Raw genomic sequence first — 18703 nt, 5'->3', positions numbered from 1 at the left:
TTTGAGGGACATTAACGTAACAACACTGAACCCTCCAAAATAATTAAATAAAACAAAAGTTTTTCTTCTAAAAGTTCTTTTATCCCCTAAAAATACTTTTATCCTCCAAAGGCTTGTTCATTCTTTTCTCTTTTATTAAAAAAATATTTCTAAGACTGTCTAGTTTAGGAGATGCTTGTGTGATCTGATTCCCTGTGTAAGGGAGTTTGGAGAGTCTTTAATTATTGACTCCATCACTCTTCAACTCCTCAATCTACTCCACACTTCTGAATAGACTTTAAATCACAACCCTCATAAGGGTGATTATCCTTCCACTAAACTTTCTAGCAAACATTCTTGTATGTAGCACTGTAGAAACTAGTAGCTTCTTATATTGCTTACTCTCTTTATTAAGCATGTGTTGATCTTAACATGATCATTTTTTTTTTAATATTTTTATATTATATCTGCGTTTAATTTGTGAATGTTATTAACTAACAGGTTAAGTCGATGGAAAGCATCTGTATTAGGAGGTGCTCTCGGTGTACGTCGGTACATAAATCGAGTGCTCCCCTGTCAGGCTGCTTATGACCCGCCCCCGCAGACCAGAAACAGCAGAGCAGAGTGTGACGGAGTGGAGAGCGCAGGAGAAAGCCAGGCTGGAGCTGCTGCCCTGGGAAGTCGGGAGTCTGTCAGAGTCAACGCAGAACTACGCCATTTCACCACCAGCTTAGGGGAACTGCCAACCGAAGCCACAGGTATTCAGAAGGCTGCTGTTTCATTGGATGTTGGGGGGGATATTTTTGTGTGAGGGAAGCTACTTGTCCCGGTCAGAGCTGCTCTTTAGCTTATCACGCAGGCCTGGGAACGGGCCGCAGCGGAAGAGCGGGGGCATTGAGCACCGGCCGGGTCAGAGATTTCTAGAGAAGGAGGCTGGGATACTACGAGCAAACGAGGCCCGTCAGGGCGCAGGTCGACTCCTTTGGGGAGGAACAAGCGCCCCTCTCTTATGTCTTAATGCCTGGCTCGGTCAGCTCGTTTAAAATGTGAGGTATTTCCGGTGTATTTAACGTGACTGACCGGCTAGCATTGATTGCAGTCAGCCGTTGGTTAGCTCTGTAAGCTAGCTCAACCACACTGCAGAGCTGGGATCTCTCTGAACTTAAAGTGAATATAGAAAGTGAGGTCACTCATTATAACATCACGTCCAGATCAAAGGAGAGGCTCTATTAAGACATTTTGGAGAGGTGAGGTTGAGAGCATGCTGCTTCTGATGACTAATTTCTGTCAGGCTTCAGGAAGCCCCTTTTATAGTTGGTTCATTTCAGGATGGGGGGGCGGCTTTTGACGTGGCCTGCAGCCAGCTGCCATTACTCGCCCTGCGGGTTATGTTCAGCATGACCAAGCAGGCTCCACCTGTGAGTGCTGAGGTGGCGTAAAGGATACCACCCTGTGTCAAATACAAGTTGAGCTACTGTAAACTATTCCTGGCATTTACACTGAGTGGCACCTGTGCTGCCAAACCCAGAATATCTGTAAATGTTCACACTGGGTGTCCCATTGACATTTAGACCAGTTGAACCACTTTTGATGCTTGTAGGACTTTGGACTCTTCTAATAAATCTCTTTCAGGATCTATTTGGTGACAGGTTTAGAATCACTTCCAGCACTAAAACTGGATGTCCCCTCCATCCTGACTGAGGATGTTTGTCTTATTGTCTCTCTATCTCAGGCCTATCTACTGATTGCGTATATCTCAAGGACTGCATTGATTTACAGCCTGATTTGGATGAGCAAAAAAATGAAAGCACTTGTACTGATTTGCAAAGGTTCTCTGAAACACTCAGATACTGATTTATGGAGAGACATTTTCATGTGTACACTTTGTTTCTTTCATCCAATGGGAAAACATTAAAGTATAAAAAGTATTTGCATTAAACTTAAGGACATTATTGTATAATATGTGATTGCCTGTATTTAAAACAAAGAAGCACAAAAAAACGGTTATCCCTTTAGAGGGCACTGAGTAAAATACTTTGAAAATCAAAATTTCAAGCCAATAGCGTTATTGGAATCTGGGACAAGGCCTTATTACCTTTGTAACATTAAAAAAATATGGATATTTTGATGGCAGAAATTAATTTCAATGTAATAACAAGAAACACCAACTTGCCCAAATATGTTTAAAAACAAAATAGCATAGGCGCTTTTTTACCCCAATTTTCTTGACTTGTTTCTTTCAACTTAATTTACAGTGGGTAATATATTATTCAAGCACTGATCTTATTGGTCAAATGCAATTGATCAAAAATGGTAACTTGGCCTATAAAGGGTTATTACAGTCATATTGGTTTGTTTGTAGTGTTTAATATTATAATCATTATTCTTGCAAAGATATAAATGCCTTTTTAATTTATCGGAGTAATTTAGAGACCTCGTTGCATCTGTTCTGATGGTGATCATCTGCAAAAGCAGATTCCTTTCAATTCCTTTGGAATTACTTTTAATTCATACTCTTAGGTTAATCAAAACATTTTTTTTTCAGTCAACCTTTTTTTTATTTTAATCAGCTTGCTGTCAACTTAGAAACATTATCTTAAGATTGTTGTTCAGTCTTGTTTTGGGCTTGAGGCATGATAGTTATCAGGGCTTGCCTCACTCTCCTTGCCTGCCAAATCAGCAGGCCTGGCCAGCCAAGTGGGTAGATTCCAGGGAGCCAACAGCCCAAGAGGGCTTTGTCCTCGAGGCTCATTTTGATGCTGGAACAAGGCTCGAGCTCCATAAGGGAACACGTGAAACCTCCATTCTAATTCCCAGGAATGAGAAGAAGTGAGATGAGAAAAACGAAAGAGAACAGGCCTGAAACCTTAACAGCACTTCCTCCACCCATTCTCTGTGTGCCAAGAATAAATGTTGCTTCAAGACTTACTGAGAGCTTTGAGGAATTTACATTACAGGAAGTACAGTTTTAAAGATTTTAAAGCATTAAGTGTTGTTATAACAAATATTAAGACAGATTCCTTCTTTTGTTGGAGTTTGATTATCTAGTTTTATTTACAGCTTGCAATATGCCTTAAAAAGACTTTTTTTTTTAAAGGCCTTTAATATTGAAATCAATAAAAAGTCATGGGTGTCTTGAACAACTTTTTCATTTCCGATATTGATATTTCAGCTTTGAGAATTGGCCGATACCGATATTGACCCGATACAATGTTAGCATGAAATATACCAGCTTCTATCACTTAATTTGTTCTGTAAAATGCTTCAAAATATAAGTCTTTATCAAGAATATTTCTAAAACATAGAACAAAATTGAACAACTAAAGATGAGAAAACAACTAACTCATGTAAAATCAACCAATGAGTTGCAGAAACTTTGAACAGAATTAGTGTTTCTAACAACATGAAAACGTCGGAGATTTTAGATGCAGGCCAATAAAATCCAATTTTATTTTATGGCGAACAGCGGGCTGATATCCGATATTAATAACAGATGGGGAAAAAAAAATGTTATTTAATCCTAACCTTATTTAAACATAACCTTTAAAAGGAGGTGAGCTGTACAACCTTGCGTAGCTTGGCCATGATAGACCGAGAGACCTTTTCTCTGCCTACATCCCCCAGAATGCAATGCACTCCTGAATCAAAGTTTGGTGAAATTATAGGTCAGCCAGAGATCAGAACCGTATAAATATTTAATGAACAGGTATAATAAATCACTGATTGTCATACTTAAAAATCAGAATTGTTCTCTTTTTTTTCTGCTTTTATCAAATTCATCTTAATGCAATGAATCCAGAATTTCAGTGCACCTTTTTTATAGATGGCATTCTGATAACAGTTGTATGTGCTTGGATGATAATCTTTTTTTAGTTGCTTCAAATCAGAATCGAAAGGTCGGACCTTAAGGAAAATTGGTAGCGAACAAATAAAAGCCCTAGTTGAGGATTGAAACACAATTGCTGCTGCACTGTGAGACTAAGCCTGTCTGTGCTCAGGAAGCCCTGCAGTGGGAAGTTATTCTTAAATCTATTATCATGGGTAATCTTCTTAATCCAAATTACTAAAGGCCTGCTCTACGACACTGACTCCTATACTGATTATCAGACACAGTTCTTGGCTGGATTGTCAGAATTTCAGCTCAATTCTCATCGGTATCTGCGCTGTTGAAAGCACAGTGCTAAAACAACTGGTGCCCATTCTCTAAATATGAGGCCTTAATTTCATGTTGGTGTATGTGTGGATTCTTTTGTAGATGCTTGTCTTCCCTAAAATACACATCTGACATCATTAAAACAGGAAAATTTGTAATGTAAACAAGTATAAGTGAAATATCCAAACATTTGTAGGTACCTCTTATATCCCTAGTTTTTTTCATTGATATGAAAAACGGTCCTTTTCTACCTCTTTATAAGCAGGTAAAATTACAATCTAAGATGGGAGAATTTTTAAGCTTCCAAACAATAATCCCTTCTTTATAATCTAAAATATAACAAATAGAATTTCCTTTTTTTACATTGATCTGTATCAACGTTTCAGCCTTTCTTTGATTAGCCAATTCACAGCTAAATTTTTCTCAAAATTGTAATCCAAAAAATAACTCAATTATACAACACTTATCTAAAAATGATGTTTGAGGGCATTATGTCCCCAGACATGCATAATATGCAGTGTCAGATGGATGTCCTCTCCTCTGGCTTTAAGGACCAAAGCGCCAAGTTTACAGCTGGAGCAAAGCTCAGCCTCTGACGCTTGCATGTGGGTATATTTTTGCTCCTCTCAAATCCAATCTAATGTAAGTTTAGAACACCGGGGGCTTGTCTTTAGAGGGTGTGAATGGAGGTGAAGTGGCTAAATGGGAAAGTAAGACGTCTTCCTTTTAGTCTTTCTCCCCATTTCTGTGTTATTAACCCATTTTGTTCATGTTCCCAAAAAGATATTCAGAACATGGCTAACATTTCTGGTTCCCTCAATGAACTTAATGTATTGTAAAGAGGATGTTGAGCTGTCTGGCAGGGGCAGTGTGCTCTAATTGGATCATATCACTAAGTAAGATAGGATAGGGTAAGGTCAGTTCGACACCCACCACACATGGAGACGTCCATATTTATTTAGAAAAAGACTAGTGATCCAAAAACAAAAAGCATACTAAATGCATACAGTGCTGATGTGTCAACACTCTTTGTTATGAACTTTTTTTGCATTTTATGTATATTCATTTGAAATTTCTTTAGGATGAATGTGCAAAAATAAAAAAAGTTTAAAGAATTTGGTGCAGGTTCAATTTAGTGCAGGTTTTGCTCTACTATATACAATCGCTTCTATTCCTCTTAGTTTGGGTGTTCCGTAGAAAATTGTTCTTTTACCAAAGACGATTTGTGGCATAATTCTGCCTGGATATTTCACAGGGAAAAGGAAGTTGATTACATTTGGCAGAGACCAGGGTTTTGATTTCTCTTTTGAATTTAACCCTGACTCAAACATGACATGGGGGATTCTTGAACACAGATTTCCAAACAGGACTGTCCTAAATTGTGAACCCAACTGGGTTAATGGAACTGCACCATCTCTGATTGAAGTGGGAAATAAGCCAAATACTAAAACATCCTTACTGGTTATGAAAAGTTAATCGTTTCTCTGCAGCTTAACGGGGGACATCACATCAGTATGTCTGTAATATACAAATTTTTCTGAAGTTGTTTTAATCACATTTGGTTACAAAGATTTTCAAAGTTTTGTAGCCAAAGATACCCATGCAGACTGCAGGGAAATGTCTGTCATAATTGAAATCATCACTTTAGGACCCGTAGGATTTTCTTTTTAGGGTGAGATGAAATCATTAGGTCCATCTTGTGCTATAACGTCTAAAGGCTCAGTAATGGTTTTCTTCCTTTCCTTTAGAATGGCGCTTGATATCTACGACTCTCAGTACCTTCTCATCCTGGCCCCCTCCCTGGTCATCGCCCTCATGTTCCTTTTCTTCTGGCTCTTCATGAAGGAAACCTCTTATGATGAAGTCCTCGCCCGGCAGAAACGAGACCTCAAGCTGCCATCGGCCAAGCCAGACTCTCGTAAGAAGAACGAAAAGAAGAAAAGCAAGAGGAAGGAAGTTTCTGGTGGGGGAAGTGGTGGTGGTGGTGGAGGAGGAGAATCTGAAGAGGACCTGCGGGATTTTGACATGTCTGATGGTCTCAGCCCCAATGTGGAGGCAGAGGAGGAACCTGAACCATTGGTTACCCTGGACCCATCGCCACCTGCACCTTCTGCTGAAATCTCAGCCTCTTCAGAGGCTCCTTCTGGTTTAAGGGAACGGAAGAAAAAGGAGAAAAAGGCTGCCAAAGCTGCTGCTGCCGCTGCTGCTGCTGCTGCTGCTCTGGCGGCAGCCTCCCACTTAGAGGAGTCAGAAATAAATGACTCAAAGCCAGTCAACAACAAGAGAGAACCGTCTCCACTTGCTAGCAAACAAGTGAGCCCAACCTCTTTACAAATGGAGATGCAGGTTCAGGTCCAAGCTGTCCAGGCTCCCATTCAAACTCAGACTCCTCCACAAACCTCTGGGAAGAAGAGAGACAGGAAGAAGCAGAAAGTGGAATCAGGTCAGTAGATAAGAGGGATTTTCACCCCTACAGAGAGCATTTAAAGCTTTATATTTCCTCTCCCTCCATCTTTTCCTTTTTAGCAGACATACAGCAGCTTGAGGTGAAAGCCGAACAAGCTCCTGTCCCAAGCAAAAAGGATGCTCCTGCTGTGGCTGAACCCAAAGTTCTGGATGGTGTCAACCCAAGTGCTGCAACTGGAAAAAAGAAAAACTCTGCCAAAAAGCAGAAGACAGAGCATGGTAAACATGATCAAATGAGTGGCAGTTTGAGTTCTTTAAAGCTCAATGGTTAACAGGAGGCACGCTTTTCTAAAAGATCATTTTTGCCTTAAACCTGCAGTGGAAGACACCCATATTTTGGCCGATATAACAGCTTCCACCAACCACCAAGAGACCCACAATGATGATGTACCCTCTAAAACTTCTGGCAAGAAACAAAAGAATGAGGCCGATAAAGGTAAAAATTGTTTTTGTTTTCTTTTAACGGATACGGCTAACGATTATTTTGATTTCATTAACTCGGGTGAAACAAACAAACCATATGTGTCGTTCACATAATGTTGTATTTCAGGTGTTTTGTTTTTTTTCCCTGTTACCTTTCATCATTTTGGATTATAGCTCGTATTTGAAACAGGATAAATTTCCTCAGAAAAAGGGAAAATAACATATGATTATGTAATACGTAACTATTATGTTAATGCTAAGTTATAAACGATACAATAGGGTAGAATTGTGATCTTCAGTTTATCATTAACGCCTGATGATGATAACACCAGGGTCCACTGTATTTGGAAGAAGCGCCGCTGTGCCACGCCCGCTGCCAGGCAGCTTATTTCACCGGGAGAAGGGAGCGATCTTCCCTGGTTGGACTTGGATCAGGCCAGGATTGTGTCATTGCGCTATAGCAGTGTACTTGTAGGCCTTAAATGGAACAATAAATGAATATGGTGGTTATTTGGCCAGTATTATCAGCATCTTGAGTGCCTGCTCGTTACCTAATCACATTGTTTTCTTTTGATCTGTTATGAGCGAGTTTAAATCTTTAGTTTCAGCCATTTCTTTAATTCAATGCTTATGTTTATTATTATGCTGGTAATTAAATATATGAACAGAAATTGTCCAGAAAATGCAATAAACATCATCTCCACTTTGCTCTTAATCAACTGATATCCAGCCTGAACGGTCCACTTTGCTTTAGATAAATATGGAGCTGGTGCAGCTAGTGACAAAATTGGAATGGGCGCGTATTTTAGAGAAGGAGCGAGTGGCAAACACCCCTGGGGAAACATGGAAACAATATGGAAACACTGACTGACCAGAGTTACTGCATCAGCTGCATAAGCTGGAATGAACTCTCAAAGAAGAAGGGGGAAAAGGGCTGAAATATTAAATATGAATAGAGGGTTAAGTGGAATGAAAAGGTTTGGTACAGAATAGTGCGCATGCAGGAACAGCTGCTATACTGAGAGGGTTGTGATGCAAAATCCTATTAAGAAGTTGTGGGAGCTCCACCTAGTATGATCTCATCCAGGAGAGGAGCTGCAAAAACCTATTTCCTGCACCAAGGGGAGAAGTGACTACATTGATGCTCAGTCGTGTACTCCTCTTTTCATATGAAACAAAAGTTTGTCATTTCATTTGAAAGCCACTGTCCCAGATTCTTAGCAAATAGACACACATTTTAAATATCTTAAGGTCCAGTAGGATTTTTCTACAGTAAGTGGCGGTTGGTTTCACTCTACATTGTTTATGGTCTGTCTGTAGGTGTGGATGGGTTTTAAGTCTGAGGGACGCCCTGTTATCTGTAGAAAATTTATTGGCTGTTTATTGTACCAATAAACCTCATCACCATCTTTTTGTGAATTACCAGGGAATGCAGAAGTGAAACTGAAGGAGCTGCTGTCTGCCCTGTCCAGCCTGGCTTTGTCAGAAGTTGAAGCTGTCAGTGTGATTTCTCTCCTCCGAGAAAAGAGCCCCAATGCCCTGGATGCCTGGCACAAAGTAAGGCGTTAACAGGTCACCAACTACAGTTAGGGCAACATGACGTCTTAGAGTTTGTCTCTAGCAGGAAACCTTTAAAGTACTTGTTGAACTTCCTTTAACTGCTTTTCACTTCTCCATCTCATTGAATTTCAGTCCACAGCGAGGCCTGACCCAGCTGCCCAAGAACGGGAGAAACTTCTCGTTACCCTGCAGGAGGAATCCTCCATCGCCAAAGACAAAGTGAAGCAGCTCAGCCAGGTCTAGAAATTCAGTGTGCTTTTATTCATCATCCAGGATTATAAAAATGTGGATGCTTTTATTCGGCTTTATTGCTGATTTTATTTTTATTTTTTTCTGTACTTTAGGAGCTTCAACACGAGAAGCAGAAAACTGGCAGAGTGGAGGCCATGATGAGAGAGCAGCGGGCAGCCATGGAGAAGGAGCTGGGAGGCATGCAAGCCAAAGCACAGGGCAGCTACCAGGAGTTGCAGAACATGCAAATAAAGGTAAAAACCAAGATTCCTAAGTGTTGGATAACTAAATGAAATAGTCTTCTTTCATAGGAAATGTTAAAAAATGCATCGTTTGTTTGTAGTTTCAGCAGATGAGGGAGCAGATGGAGAGCCAGATCACTCGACTGCAGCAGGAGAACGGGATCCTGAGGGACGCAGTCAGCTCAGCCACCACTCAGATGGAGAGCAAGTCAGTCTCACACTACTGGGTCAAATCCTCCAAATCATTCCGTGTCATGATTTAAGTAATATTCCCATTTTTTTTCATTGGAGTGAGTCTTCTCAAAGCTGTTTGGATTGGAATCCTTTTTATGTGATCTTAAAATAATTCAACAGATCTATAAAAGCAAACCTAATCCACAGAACTGCAGCTATCAGCAAAGGCAATCATTTAGTTATTTCAGCCTCATATTTCGCATATTTATTTATATATTTTTTGGGTTCCATGCATAATTGGAAGTGTATATAGGATTAACATTTACTGCTGATTTATTTTCTGATTTATAGTTTCCATGGTCTCTGTCTCATACAGCCATTTCACAGGGAGGGACAGAATAGAAAAATACACTTTAGCTGCAAGTCTGCTCTTCTTCATATTAATTCATGAACCAAGGATTAACTTTGTACATATTAATATGACTTGTCGAATAAGGGAAACAAAAGTACCAATTGATGAGAATAAAACTCTTACACCAGTCAAAGCCCACTTATGCATTGACTGGTCTCTGCCACATTTTGTTTTGTGTGTAATCTCTATATGGCGTCATTAATATTTTAAATGCCACTGGTGAAAATTGGACACTTTAAGGCTTCTTATTTCTTCCTGTTGCCATGGTGGATCATGTTTTCTGTGTTCTATTGTTAAAGGCTTCTTATATACTCACCTTGAACTTAGGGCTGACTTCACTCAGTACATTTAGCTGATTGAAATTGAATTTGAAACTGAAAATCCTGAATATTGTATTTTTTTTTGTTGTTGTATTATATCTGTAGGAAAAATAATAACCACTAACAGCCAGAAGGAAACCTGACCAAGTCATGTTTTCTCTTCCTTCATTAGATGGCAGACCACAGTGATGGTACAATAGTCTAGTAGCATAGGATCTATAGGTTTAAATACATTTTATTGACCCTCACAAGAGTAAACATGTGTATATAATAAATTACCTTCTTTTTCATTTGCATTTCTCTTTTTTTCCTCGATATTTTAATTGAAACTTTTTAATTTGAGGTAGCTTCCCTTGTCATTTTATGCTTGTTGGAAAGCACTTTTAGTTGTCTTATCTATCCACACCTTTCTTACTTTGCACACTGAAACACATCGTGTGTTGATCATTGTTAATTGGCTTCTTAGGCAGCGTCCCAAAGTTTTGCGCCATGAGCCATTTTCATATCAACTTCTTGACAGGAATTCGGCAGAGCTGAACAAGCTGCGCTCAGAGTATGCCGGTCTGATGAAAGAGCTGGGAGATACCAACAGCAAGCTACAGCAGGAGGAGCACCAAAGGAAGTCACTGGAGGTCAACTACAAGCAGAACGTGTCTCAGCTGGAGGTATGCTAAGTCAGATGTGTGTATTTACTTTGTGCTTCAGGGTCCACAGAAGAGGGAAAAAATGAACTTTGTAGTACAAAAACCTCAGTGCTGCATAGCTTGAGATCTGTCCAGTGGGTGTGGCAGCAGTGGGAGGGAAATGGTAGGGGTTTGGGCTGTAGTAAAAAAAGCCCAAGAGCTGGTTAGGGAAACAAAACCTGAGAAGGGTGGGTTTGCTTTCTTAGGAAGCTGGAATGTTTGAAGCTGAGTGTAAACATGACTTTTCCTGTAAAATACTCGGCTCAGCCCTTCCTCTTGGCTTCATACAGACAAAAATCTCAAGAGGTGCACAAGCATTTGGTTTCATTCTTATACCTTAATATCCTCATTGTTTGCTTTTTGTTACCATGCACAAGGTGATGGGATGGTTCTACTTAGATCTACCAGGCACAGTGAAACCTGCTTAACTTGACTCCTTTTAAACAAGGTGCACACATTCTGAATGGGCCTGAGGCCTGCTTCATTTCAGAAGCTTAATGTTAGATTCTTTGGAAAGGAATATAAAGGTTTTAAAATGTTTCAGCTACTAAGGCTTATCATTAGCTTTTCATTAACTGAGAGATTTCAGAAAACTTTCCGCAGTGAAGGAGATTAAACATCAACACGGACTCAGAAGATCCAGCAAAGAAAAAAGCCTTTGCTCCACATTTAGCAATTTTAGACTTGACCTTTTGGATAAGTGGTTTAGTCAGAACAGTCTGTGTTGTTCGGGTTTGAAGCACTAGGGCTACTTCCACATGAAGTAGAGTAAGTTGTCTGAACAGCAAAACTGGATTAGGCGCAGGTCCCGCCACAAAGGTAAAAAGGACAAAGTATGACATAAAGGAGGAAAAAAAAGGTGACAATGTTGATCGAGGACGGAGCAACAAGTAGGACGAGTAATTTCCTTAAATACTTTAAATCGTTTCTAAAACCACGATGAAATCCACTGATTATGTTTGTTTCATCGTATTCATGTTGAGGGTAGTGAGGGCCATGTTGGTTCGAATATTCAAACACACCGGTTTTGCTATGGAGTTGTCATGACAGAGACGCTGCAGCAGGCGGCCTCAACCTTATCCTCAAACCCAGCTTCGTCTGAACAAGGCCTACGTGTCATTATAAGTCATTGCTTCTTTAAAGTAGACTCAGATCTTTTTTTCTCTTCACTTTTGTTAAATAGATTTACCTTTTTATAAGAACTGGAATGTGTCCTTCAGAAGCTTTGCAGCTGAATATATATTTAGTACTTTGTGTTTTGCAACAGATCAATTGTAAAATATTGTTTTGAATATTTGACATGCCCCCACCCCAAAACAATTTTATTGCATTGATGCTGATTAGTGTTAAATTACTGTATGACCAGCACTATAATTAACATTAACAAAAATATGGATGCTGAGCTCTGCTATGTTCAGGAATTAATTGATATTAATCTGTTGCTTGATTGCTCTTCATCAACAGGCCCAATTACAGGATGCAAAGCGACGCTGGGAGGAGTTGCAAAACTTCCTCCATAATGTCAATACTGAGAGAGAGAAGCTTCAGTCTTCTAACCAAGGTCACTAAACACCCAGCTGCACAGAAAGCAATAATAAGAATTTCTCACTCCTATCGAGTAGAAATAGCTTTGTGTCTTTATCTTTTAATAGAGCTCCACAGCCAATTTCTAGCCATTGAGACGGAGATGAACAACAAAAACAAGGAAATGCAGACTCTACACAGCAGTCTTACTGAAGCCATGGTCTCCAAAGAGCAGCTGGAGCGGAGAGTGATGGAGCTCATGGAGATGTCCCAGCGCAGTATGCCGGATGAAACTCTGCAGGCCCAGGTTCAGGTAAGCGTTGGACCACCTATAAACAAGAATGAAAATAAAACAAGCAGGAAATCATTGTTAAAATTTGCTTCCTCAGGAACTTATGAATGAGAAAAAAGCTCTTCAGGTTCAAAACGAGACTCAAAAAGCCCAGAATGAGAGCCTCCAAGCTCAGATCTCCTCACAGGTATGGGTCTGCTTTCCCCACCTTTTATATCTTTTTAAAACCAACATCACATCCAACACTACATACTTAATCTCAGTGCAAGTAGGTTAATGAGATTTCTCTGTTCAATATTTAGGCCACCCATGTGTCCCACATTGAGGAGCTCCAGAAGCTGTAAGCAAGTCTTTCATCCTGACATTATATGAAATGTGTTGTTTCTGAAGCTGATCTTTGATATGTGATTGTTTTTTTTTTTCTCTCCTTAGTCTGGCTGAAAAGGAGCTGCAGAGGAAGAGTTTGGAGGATGCTCTAAATGCTGAGAGGAGCAGTGGGGCTGGTAGAGAAACTAACATGCAGGTGTGTTTTAGAGAGACCCGCAGCTTTGTGTTCCTGTACCAACATGTCTGTAAGCAAACTTCCTCTTCCATGTTGGAAACATATTGAGTTGTTTCACACACAGCACCTTGCACGAATATGATTTCCTACTGAGGTTTTTTTTCCTTTCATGTAAAAGACTGACTCTAAACTAGGCCTTAGTTTCTAACTGACAGGTTATCAATATTTTTACAAATAAGAATTTGACAACAATTTCTGTTCAGACCCCTGTTATCTGATTCCTGTGTGCAACCAGCTGTTCAGAAAATGAACTTGGAGGTTATTGGAGTTAATTAGTGTCATTTAATCTCTGTATAAATGACTGATCTTTAAGGGCTTTAGAGGTCTGTCGGAGAACATACCAGACAGATCAGGAATAAACATCTGGAGAAGCATGAAGAAGGTTTCATATTAAAAGAAAAAAAAAATCCTCAGCCTTTTAAATCTCTTGCAGGGTTTAGCCAAGCTGCAAACCTGCTGAGACAAAGCTATATTCTGAAGGTGCATTCAGACCAGATGCGGTCAGGGCAGCAGATCTACATAGTGTTCTCTATGTACTGCATGGGAAAAGGTGGAGGAGCCAGCGGTGAAGCAGCCGGCAGTGAATCCCACGCAGTGATGGTGATCACTGCCCTGCTCTCACCTGGTACTTCTAGATAGAACTGAGGTCTTTTCAAACAGCAAAGGCAACCAATCGGGGACTGGTTGTAATGTAGGTAAAAGAACTGCATCCAAGACCAAGCATTTTTCAGTTAAAATGACTTGAAATAATGTTGACAAAGGAAATAAGGAATGTTCTAAAAAGGATTTTAGGTGGGTTTTAAAAGAGCCCTAGAAAGATTCCTTTAGGGCCCTAGAAAGGCCCCTAAATACTAACCCTTTGTTAGCATGTAGGGCCTGTAGTGGACAGGGCGAGTGGACCATTCAGCCTTTAAATAGCAATTCTTCATCAGTACTGGCTCCCTAATGGTTGAGGAAAAGTGTGCATCCAAATAATAAGTTCTGCTGGTTTGCTGCATCCTCGTCACACTAACTCAAGTTAGGTACAGTAGTAACAATTAAAAATTTCCTGCGCGGCAGTAACATCTAATGGAAGGCGATGTTATCGGTCAAAATTAAAAGTTATTCTATCTTAAAAACTAAATCTGAGGAAACAACAGTTTTACCTGCACAAATGAAGTAGCAGTGGAAACGTAGAGAATTTAGATTCAATTTGGAGCTTAATGAGGGAGATAGTTGACCTCAGAATGACATAAAAATGATCATTAATACTTCTGAAACAAAAGTAGCAAACATAATCTTTTATATATATATTTTTTTTTTTTTTTTTTAAGAATAATAGTTATAACTGCACAAGCCTGCATAATGAAGCACTAACTATTCAGCCTATTTGCTGAGGTTTTTCAACTGGGTGGGGTGTCGGCTTCATGCATCTGAAGCTATGCTATTGTGGTATTTGACGCTGTCCGGGGTGTGAACACTGCATCTGAAATGCAGAGCGGTGAACTACCCACAGGGCTGGCAGAAATGACCACATTCAGTCTGAATTTACACTAGATTCTAAAATTCACACTTCCAGTATGTCTTAGCTTTGATACTTTTAGTGAAGCTTATAACTGATGCATGTCAAACATTTCAGATTAATATTTGATATGAAAAACATCTCTCTTTGCTATAATGCATATCTTTGTCTTGATCTATCCAATCCCAAGGGGAAAAAAATGAAGATATTCGTGTTTCAGGCTTGTATTAAGAAATGTTCCTTTTTTTTCTTTTAAAGGCTTTGCACAATGAGAACATCTCACTGAAGACTGAAATTCAGAATCTGCAGGCACAGATTGCTGATCAGGTTAACTTTCCCCTGTTCTTTAACCTCACCAATAAACTGTATTTTCTTCCTTTTTTTCACACACCCACACTTACTAGCTTTGACTTTCTCTTTTATTAGACGGCTTCCCAGCTGGCCTTGGACCAGATCCAAAAGAGGTGTGTGTGGAAAAGGCATTTTTAAAATGCAGATTACCTTGTCTATAAAACAAATAATCTATAGTGAAAGCCTGCTGCCTCCCCAGTGTCCGAGAGAAGGACGACAACATTAAAACTGTTGAGGGACTGTTGGAGAAGGGGCTGATTGAAGTGGCCAACAAGGAAGCTGAGTTGAAGGTAATGTCTGCTTTAACAAAAAATAAATTTTTTAATAAGTGAACATTTTCATTTTTCTATTTTAAGTACAAGTTTAGTGACTTTTATCTTCCCCCCCCAAAAATGCAGAATGTAAGAGAAGAGAATGTGGCACTAAGAAAAGAAAACGAGGACCTTAAAAAAAACAAAGCAGAGCAGGTAAGGTTTGGATCATTTTGATAAACAACCAACATACTTTATTCCCTTTCACATTGTTATGATGGTATTTTCTAAAAACAGGTTTCGTCAGAGTCAAAAGTGGAAGAACTCCAACACAAGTAAGAACAGTGACGCTAATTCCAACATTCCTGGTTTTAAACCTTGAATTTTCTCCACATTGCTTGTTTTTCTGACCCGTAATAGCTCAGTTAAGCCACACATTCCTTTCTGCTAATCTGGTGGAAGCTTGATGTGTTGCCTTCAAGATTGAACCTTTTTAACTATGCATCAAAGTTGCAAAAGCAGTCCTATTAACACTGAATCTGCTTTCTCAGCCAACTTTTTGCTAGTAAGCAATAAGTAACTTGCCTTTGGTGCTGCTTTGCTCTCAACATACAATATAATTGTCTAGATCTAATGGAAAATACATTTTATCCACAATAATTAGGTAGTGAATAGTTCTCTCTCACTGTTTAGAGACCTGTGGTCTACTTCGTTTTGTCCCTTCTCTGAAAATCACCGAATCGAACCCGGAACCTTGTTGCTGCAATGCAGCAGTGCTACCGCTACTCCGCTGAGCAGCCCTAATTATCTTTCATTCAGTTTAATTAAAATGCTATGATATATAAGCTATATAAGTTTGTTTGACCAGAGCTGTGATGTTTAGGATCCAAGAAAGGGATGAGAAGCTGAAAACGTTGGAGGAGAGCTTCAAAGCAGCACAAGTCGGCAGCTCCACCAAAGACAAGATGGTTAAGGTATGGGCTTTTACCTACCACCTAATTAAGGGTTTATTGCAAGATGACAATCTGTTATCTACTACTGATCCTCTTTTAGCTCATTTGAATCTTTTTTTACCTCATAGACTCTAGAGCAGCAGCTGTCTGCTGTTCGACTGGAGTTGGAGGAGCTGAAACGGCTCCAATCACAGGCACAGAAAGAGATGGCCACTTCTGGTACCGAGCTTCAAGACCTCCAGGCTCAGTAGGTTGACCTCACTCTTTATGTTGACCATCCCTTTTTAATTTTTTCTCTGACTCTCACCATTATGGGAAATTCTTAACTTCAGGTTGGCGGCAAAGGACCAGGAAATTCAGGTGCTTCAGGCTGAGCTAGAAGGGAAGACGAAGGACCTGAGTGAGAAGGTGGAGCAAATACAACAGCAGGTGATGAAAGCTTTCATAAACAATAGAGGGCTGGCTCTTTAAGAACAAAACATTACAAGATAATTTGGTTTCTTTTATTCAGCAATCCAGCTCTGCAGCGCCAAGCCCTGAGCTTCTTGCAGCGTGAGTAAAGCTGCACCTTTTATGTTTAAATGATCTATATCACACAGAAAATAGTTTCTAACGGCTTTATAATGCTTGGTTATTGTTTGTATCAGGTTGTCTGAGAAGGAGAATCAGGTGCGCAGTCTGCAGAGTGAGCTGACAGAGTTGCGGGACTCATTGGAGCTTCACAGAAAAAAGAACAACGTAGGTTTCCTGCAGCAGTACCTTCATAATGCAATAACTAAATGTTTTTTTTTCTCTGTCTCTTGAATGTTGGCACAAACTGCTCCCTCTCCACATGTTTGACCCTTTACATGTACCCATAGTCCCTATTCTGCACTACCATTTACTCTCAGCTGTTCTATTTTAAATGTTTTGTTCTGTTCTGCTAGAATCTTCTCCTTTTTTTTTCTTTTTTTTGGCAACTGGAATACGCTCTGTATAAGAAGTAGGGAATCCATCATAAATGGACACAATATCTTGCATGCCTTGATTTGGGTACACCAATCTGAACATTGCAAAGAGAGCTTCCAGTTTCCTTGGTTTGTGCATGCTGTTGGATCCAGTTTCAGCAGGCCTGATTGTATTAAAAGCATCAAAGTTTTAGATTCTCATTTTATTAAATCATCAGTGATAGCCACGTATATATTTATATATTTAAGTTAGGACTCCATGGTAATGCATATTCCATACTGCTTGAACCTTTTTACATTTTATCATCTTTCCAAAACAAACCTCAACACCCTTACTGGGGTTTTGAGGGGTGGGGGAAAAAAACAGGAAGTAGTGCACAAGGGGAGATGTGGAAGCAAAAATGACGCAAGATGTTTTAAGGAAATCCTTTTGGACCAGGTTGTTTTTAGGGGCCAGTAAATGCGTTTTCCCTGAAGCTAAACTGAAAGTAGTATCTTTCTGGAACTGACTTTGTAAAACAGGAGCTTCGGGAGAAAAACTGGAGTGCAATGGAGGCTCTGTCAGCCACCGAGTCCATGCTTCAAGGAAAACTCAGCAAAGCTGTCAAGGTTCGACACCTCATCTCAGTCCTGCTTCACTCTAGATCCAATCTGATGCATTCCCCTCCAACAGCTCTGTGTTTTACCATAATTGACCCTGTATACTTTCTTTTTACACCATCATCCATTATAACACTGCATACTCATTTACCTTACTTTTGCTCTTCCTCTTCTTTTCATGGCCTCAAGATTATTTAATTGGCTGCATTAGAAGCTGCTCAATCAGTTTGATCCTCTGATGCATGTGGTTCGTACTAGAAGTGGAAGCATATTCTTGTCTGAAATTGCTTGGCCAAAAGTCAAGAAATGAGTGTGCAATGACTTAGTGTTTTCAATAGATGTCATTAGATCAAGATTCATGTTTGATTTTTTTCTCTTCTTGTCATTAAGCATGGCATGTTTTGTCCATACTGCCAATATCGCCAACTAATCAGAAATAACCCGCTATGGTGTCATTTCTTCTGTTGGTTAAGTTACATTTCTCTAAGTGTTTAATTCATATGCAGCAGCCCTGTTTCTCCACTCTCTACACTCACAAAGATGCATCTTTAATCACAAACAGGACAAACAAGTGCAGCTGTCTGTATAACTACACACATTTTGTGCAGATACAGCTTGGTCTGCTACCAGATAGCTGTTTCTATTTGCAGTTGCACTGAAGTGTGTATATTTCCGCCTTCCTCCTCCAACGCTAGGTTAGAGTGCTCACCCAACCATCAGCATGCAACTGCTGCTCTTCTATCTTGAGTTTTATTGCTGCTGATGTTTATCCTCAGATGGTTCTTGATCTTTTTAGTTATGTAGTTTTCAAAGCAACTTGTTTAGTATTACTGTCGACCTTTGACGGTTGATGCTGCTTCTTTTAGTTCTGAGATTTAAAGTGGGCAATATCAGCTTATTGCAGGAACATGGACATGTGATAGATCCTTCTGGGTTCATTGAAAAGCTTGAAGGTACTTTGGTCATTTGAAGGAAGCAGAATCATTTTATTCAAGGGTGCAGGAGAACAAAGGGTGATGAGATACTCTGAATTACAAGTTCAAGTAGACCAAAATTTTGAGGGTAATAATATAAATTTC

General features: G+C 39.7%; 1 protein-coding gene across 4 annotated transcripts in view; it reads left to right on the top strand.

The window, feature by feature from the left end:
* The first annotated feature begins 589 nt into the window (after window positions 1-589).
* ktn1 (kinectin 1) overlaps window positions 590-18703 on the top strand; it is a 25689-nt gene continuing 7575 nt past the window's right edge. For 2 of the 4 annotated variants that reach the window (XM_015376097.1, XM_015376095.1), the window contains exons 1-25: window positions 590-737; window positions 5881-6575; window positions 6659-6817; window positions 6918-7034; window positions 8448-8578; window positions 8714-8818; window positions 8926-9066; window positions 9156-9262; window positions 10481-10625; window positions 12108-12204; window positions 12296-12480; window positions 12557-12646; window positions 12762-12799; window positions 12892-12982; window positions 14781-14849; window positions 14949-14986; window positions 15073-15163; window positions 15272-15340; window positions 15422-15459; window positions 16008-16098; window positions 16206-16324; window positions 16410-16506; window positions 16589-16629; window positions 16725-16815; window positions 17547-17633. In XM_015376097.1, coding sequence (XP_015231583.1) covers window positions 5882-6575; window positions 6659-6817; window positions 6918-7034; window positions 8448-8578; window positions 8714-8818; window positions 8926-9066; window positions 9156-9262; window positions 10481-10625; window positions 12108-12204; window positions 12296-12480; window positions 12557-12646; window positions 12762-12799; window positions 12892-12982; window positions 14781-14849; window positions 14949-14986; window positions 15073-15163; window positions 15272-15340; window positions 15422-15459; window positions 16008-16098; window positions 16206-16324; window positions 16410-16506; window positions 16589-16629; window positions 16725-16815; window positions 17547-17633 — 2931 coding nt within the window. In that variant the 5' untranslated portion in view covers window positions 590-737; window position 5881. The remainder of the gene's footprint in view (window positions 738-5880; window positions 6576-6658; window positions 6818-6917; window positions 7035-8447; window positions 8579-8713; window positions 8819-8925; window positions 9067-9155; window positions 9263-10480; window positions 10626-12107; window positions 12205-12295; window positions 12481-12556; window positions 12647-12761; window positions 12800-12891; window positions 12983-14780; window positions 14850-14948; window positions 14987-15072; window positions 15164-15271; window positions 15341-15421; window positions 15460-16007; window positions 16099-16205; window positions 16325-16409; window positions 16507-16588; window positions 16630-16724; window positions 16816-17546; window positions 17634-18703) is intronic. The other 2 variants (XM_015376096.1, XM_015376099.1) reach the window with 2 other exon arrangements.

This window comes from Cyprinodon variegatus, unplaced genomic scaffold, assembly GCF_000732505.1.
Source record: "Cyprinodon variegatus isolate N-32 unplaced genomic scaffold, C_variegatus-1.0 Scaffold129, whole genome shotgun sequence".
Lineage (NCBI taxonomy): Eukaryota > Metazoa > Chordata > Actinopteri > Cyprinodontiformes > Cyprinodontidae > Cyprinodon > Cyprinodon variegatus.
The sequence above is the reverse complement of the archived record's forward strand: the minus strand, read 5'-3'. Positions and strand labels throughout refer to the sequence as shown.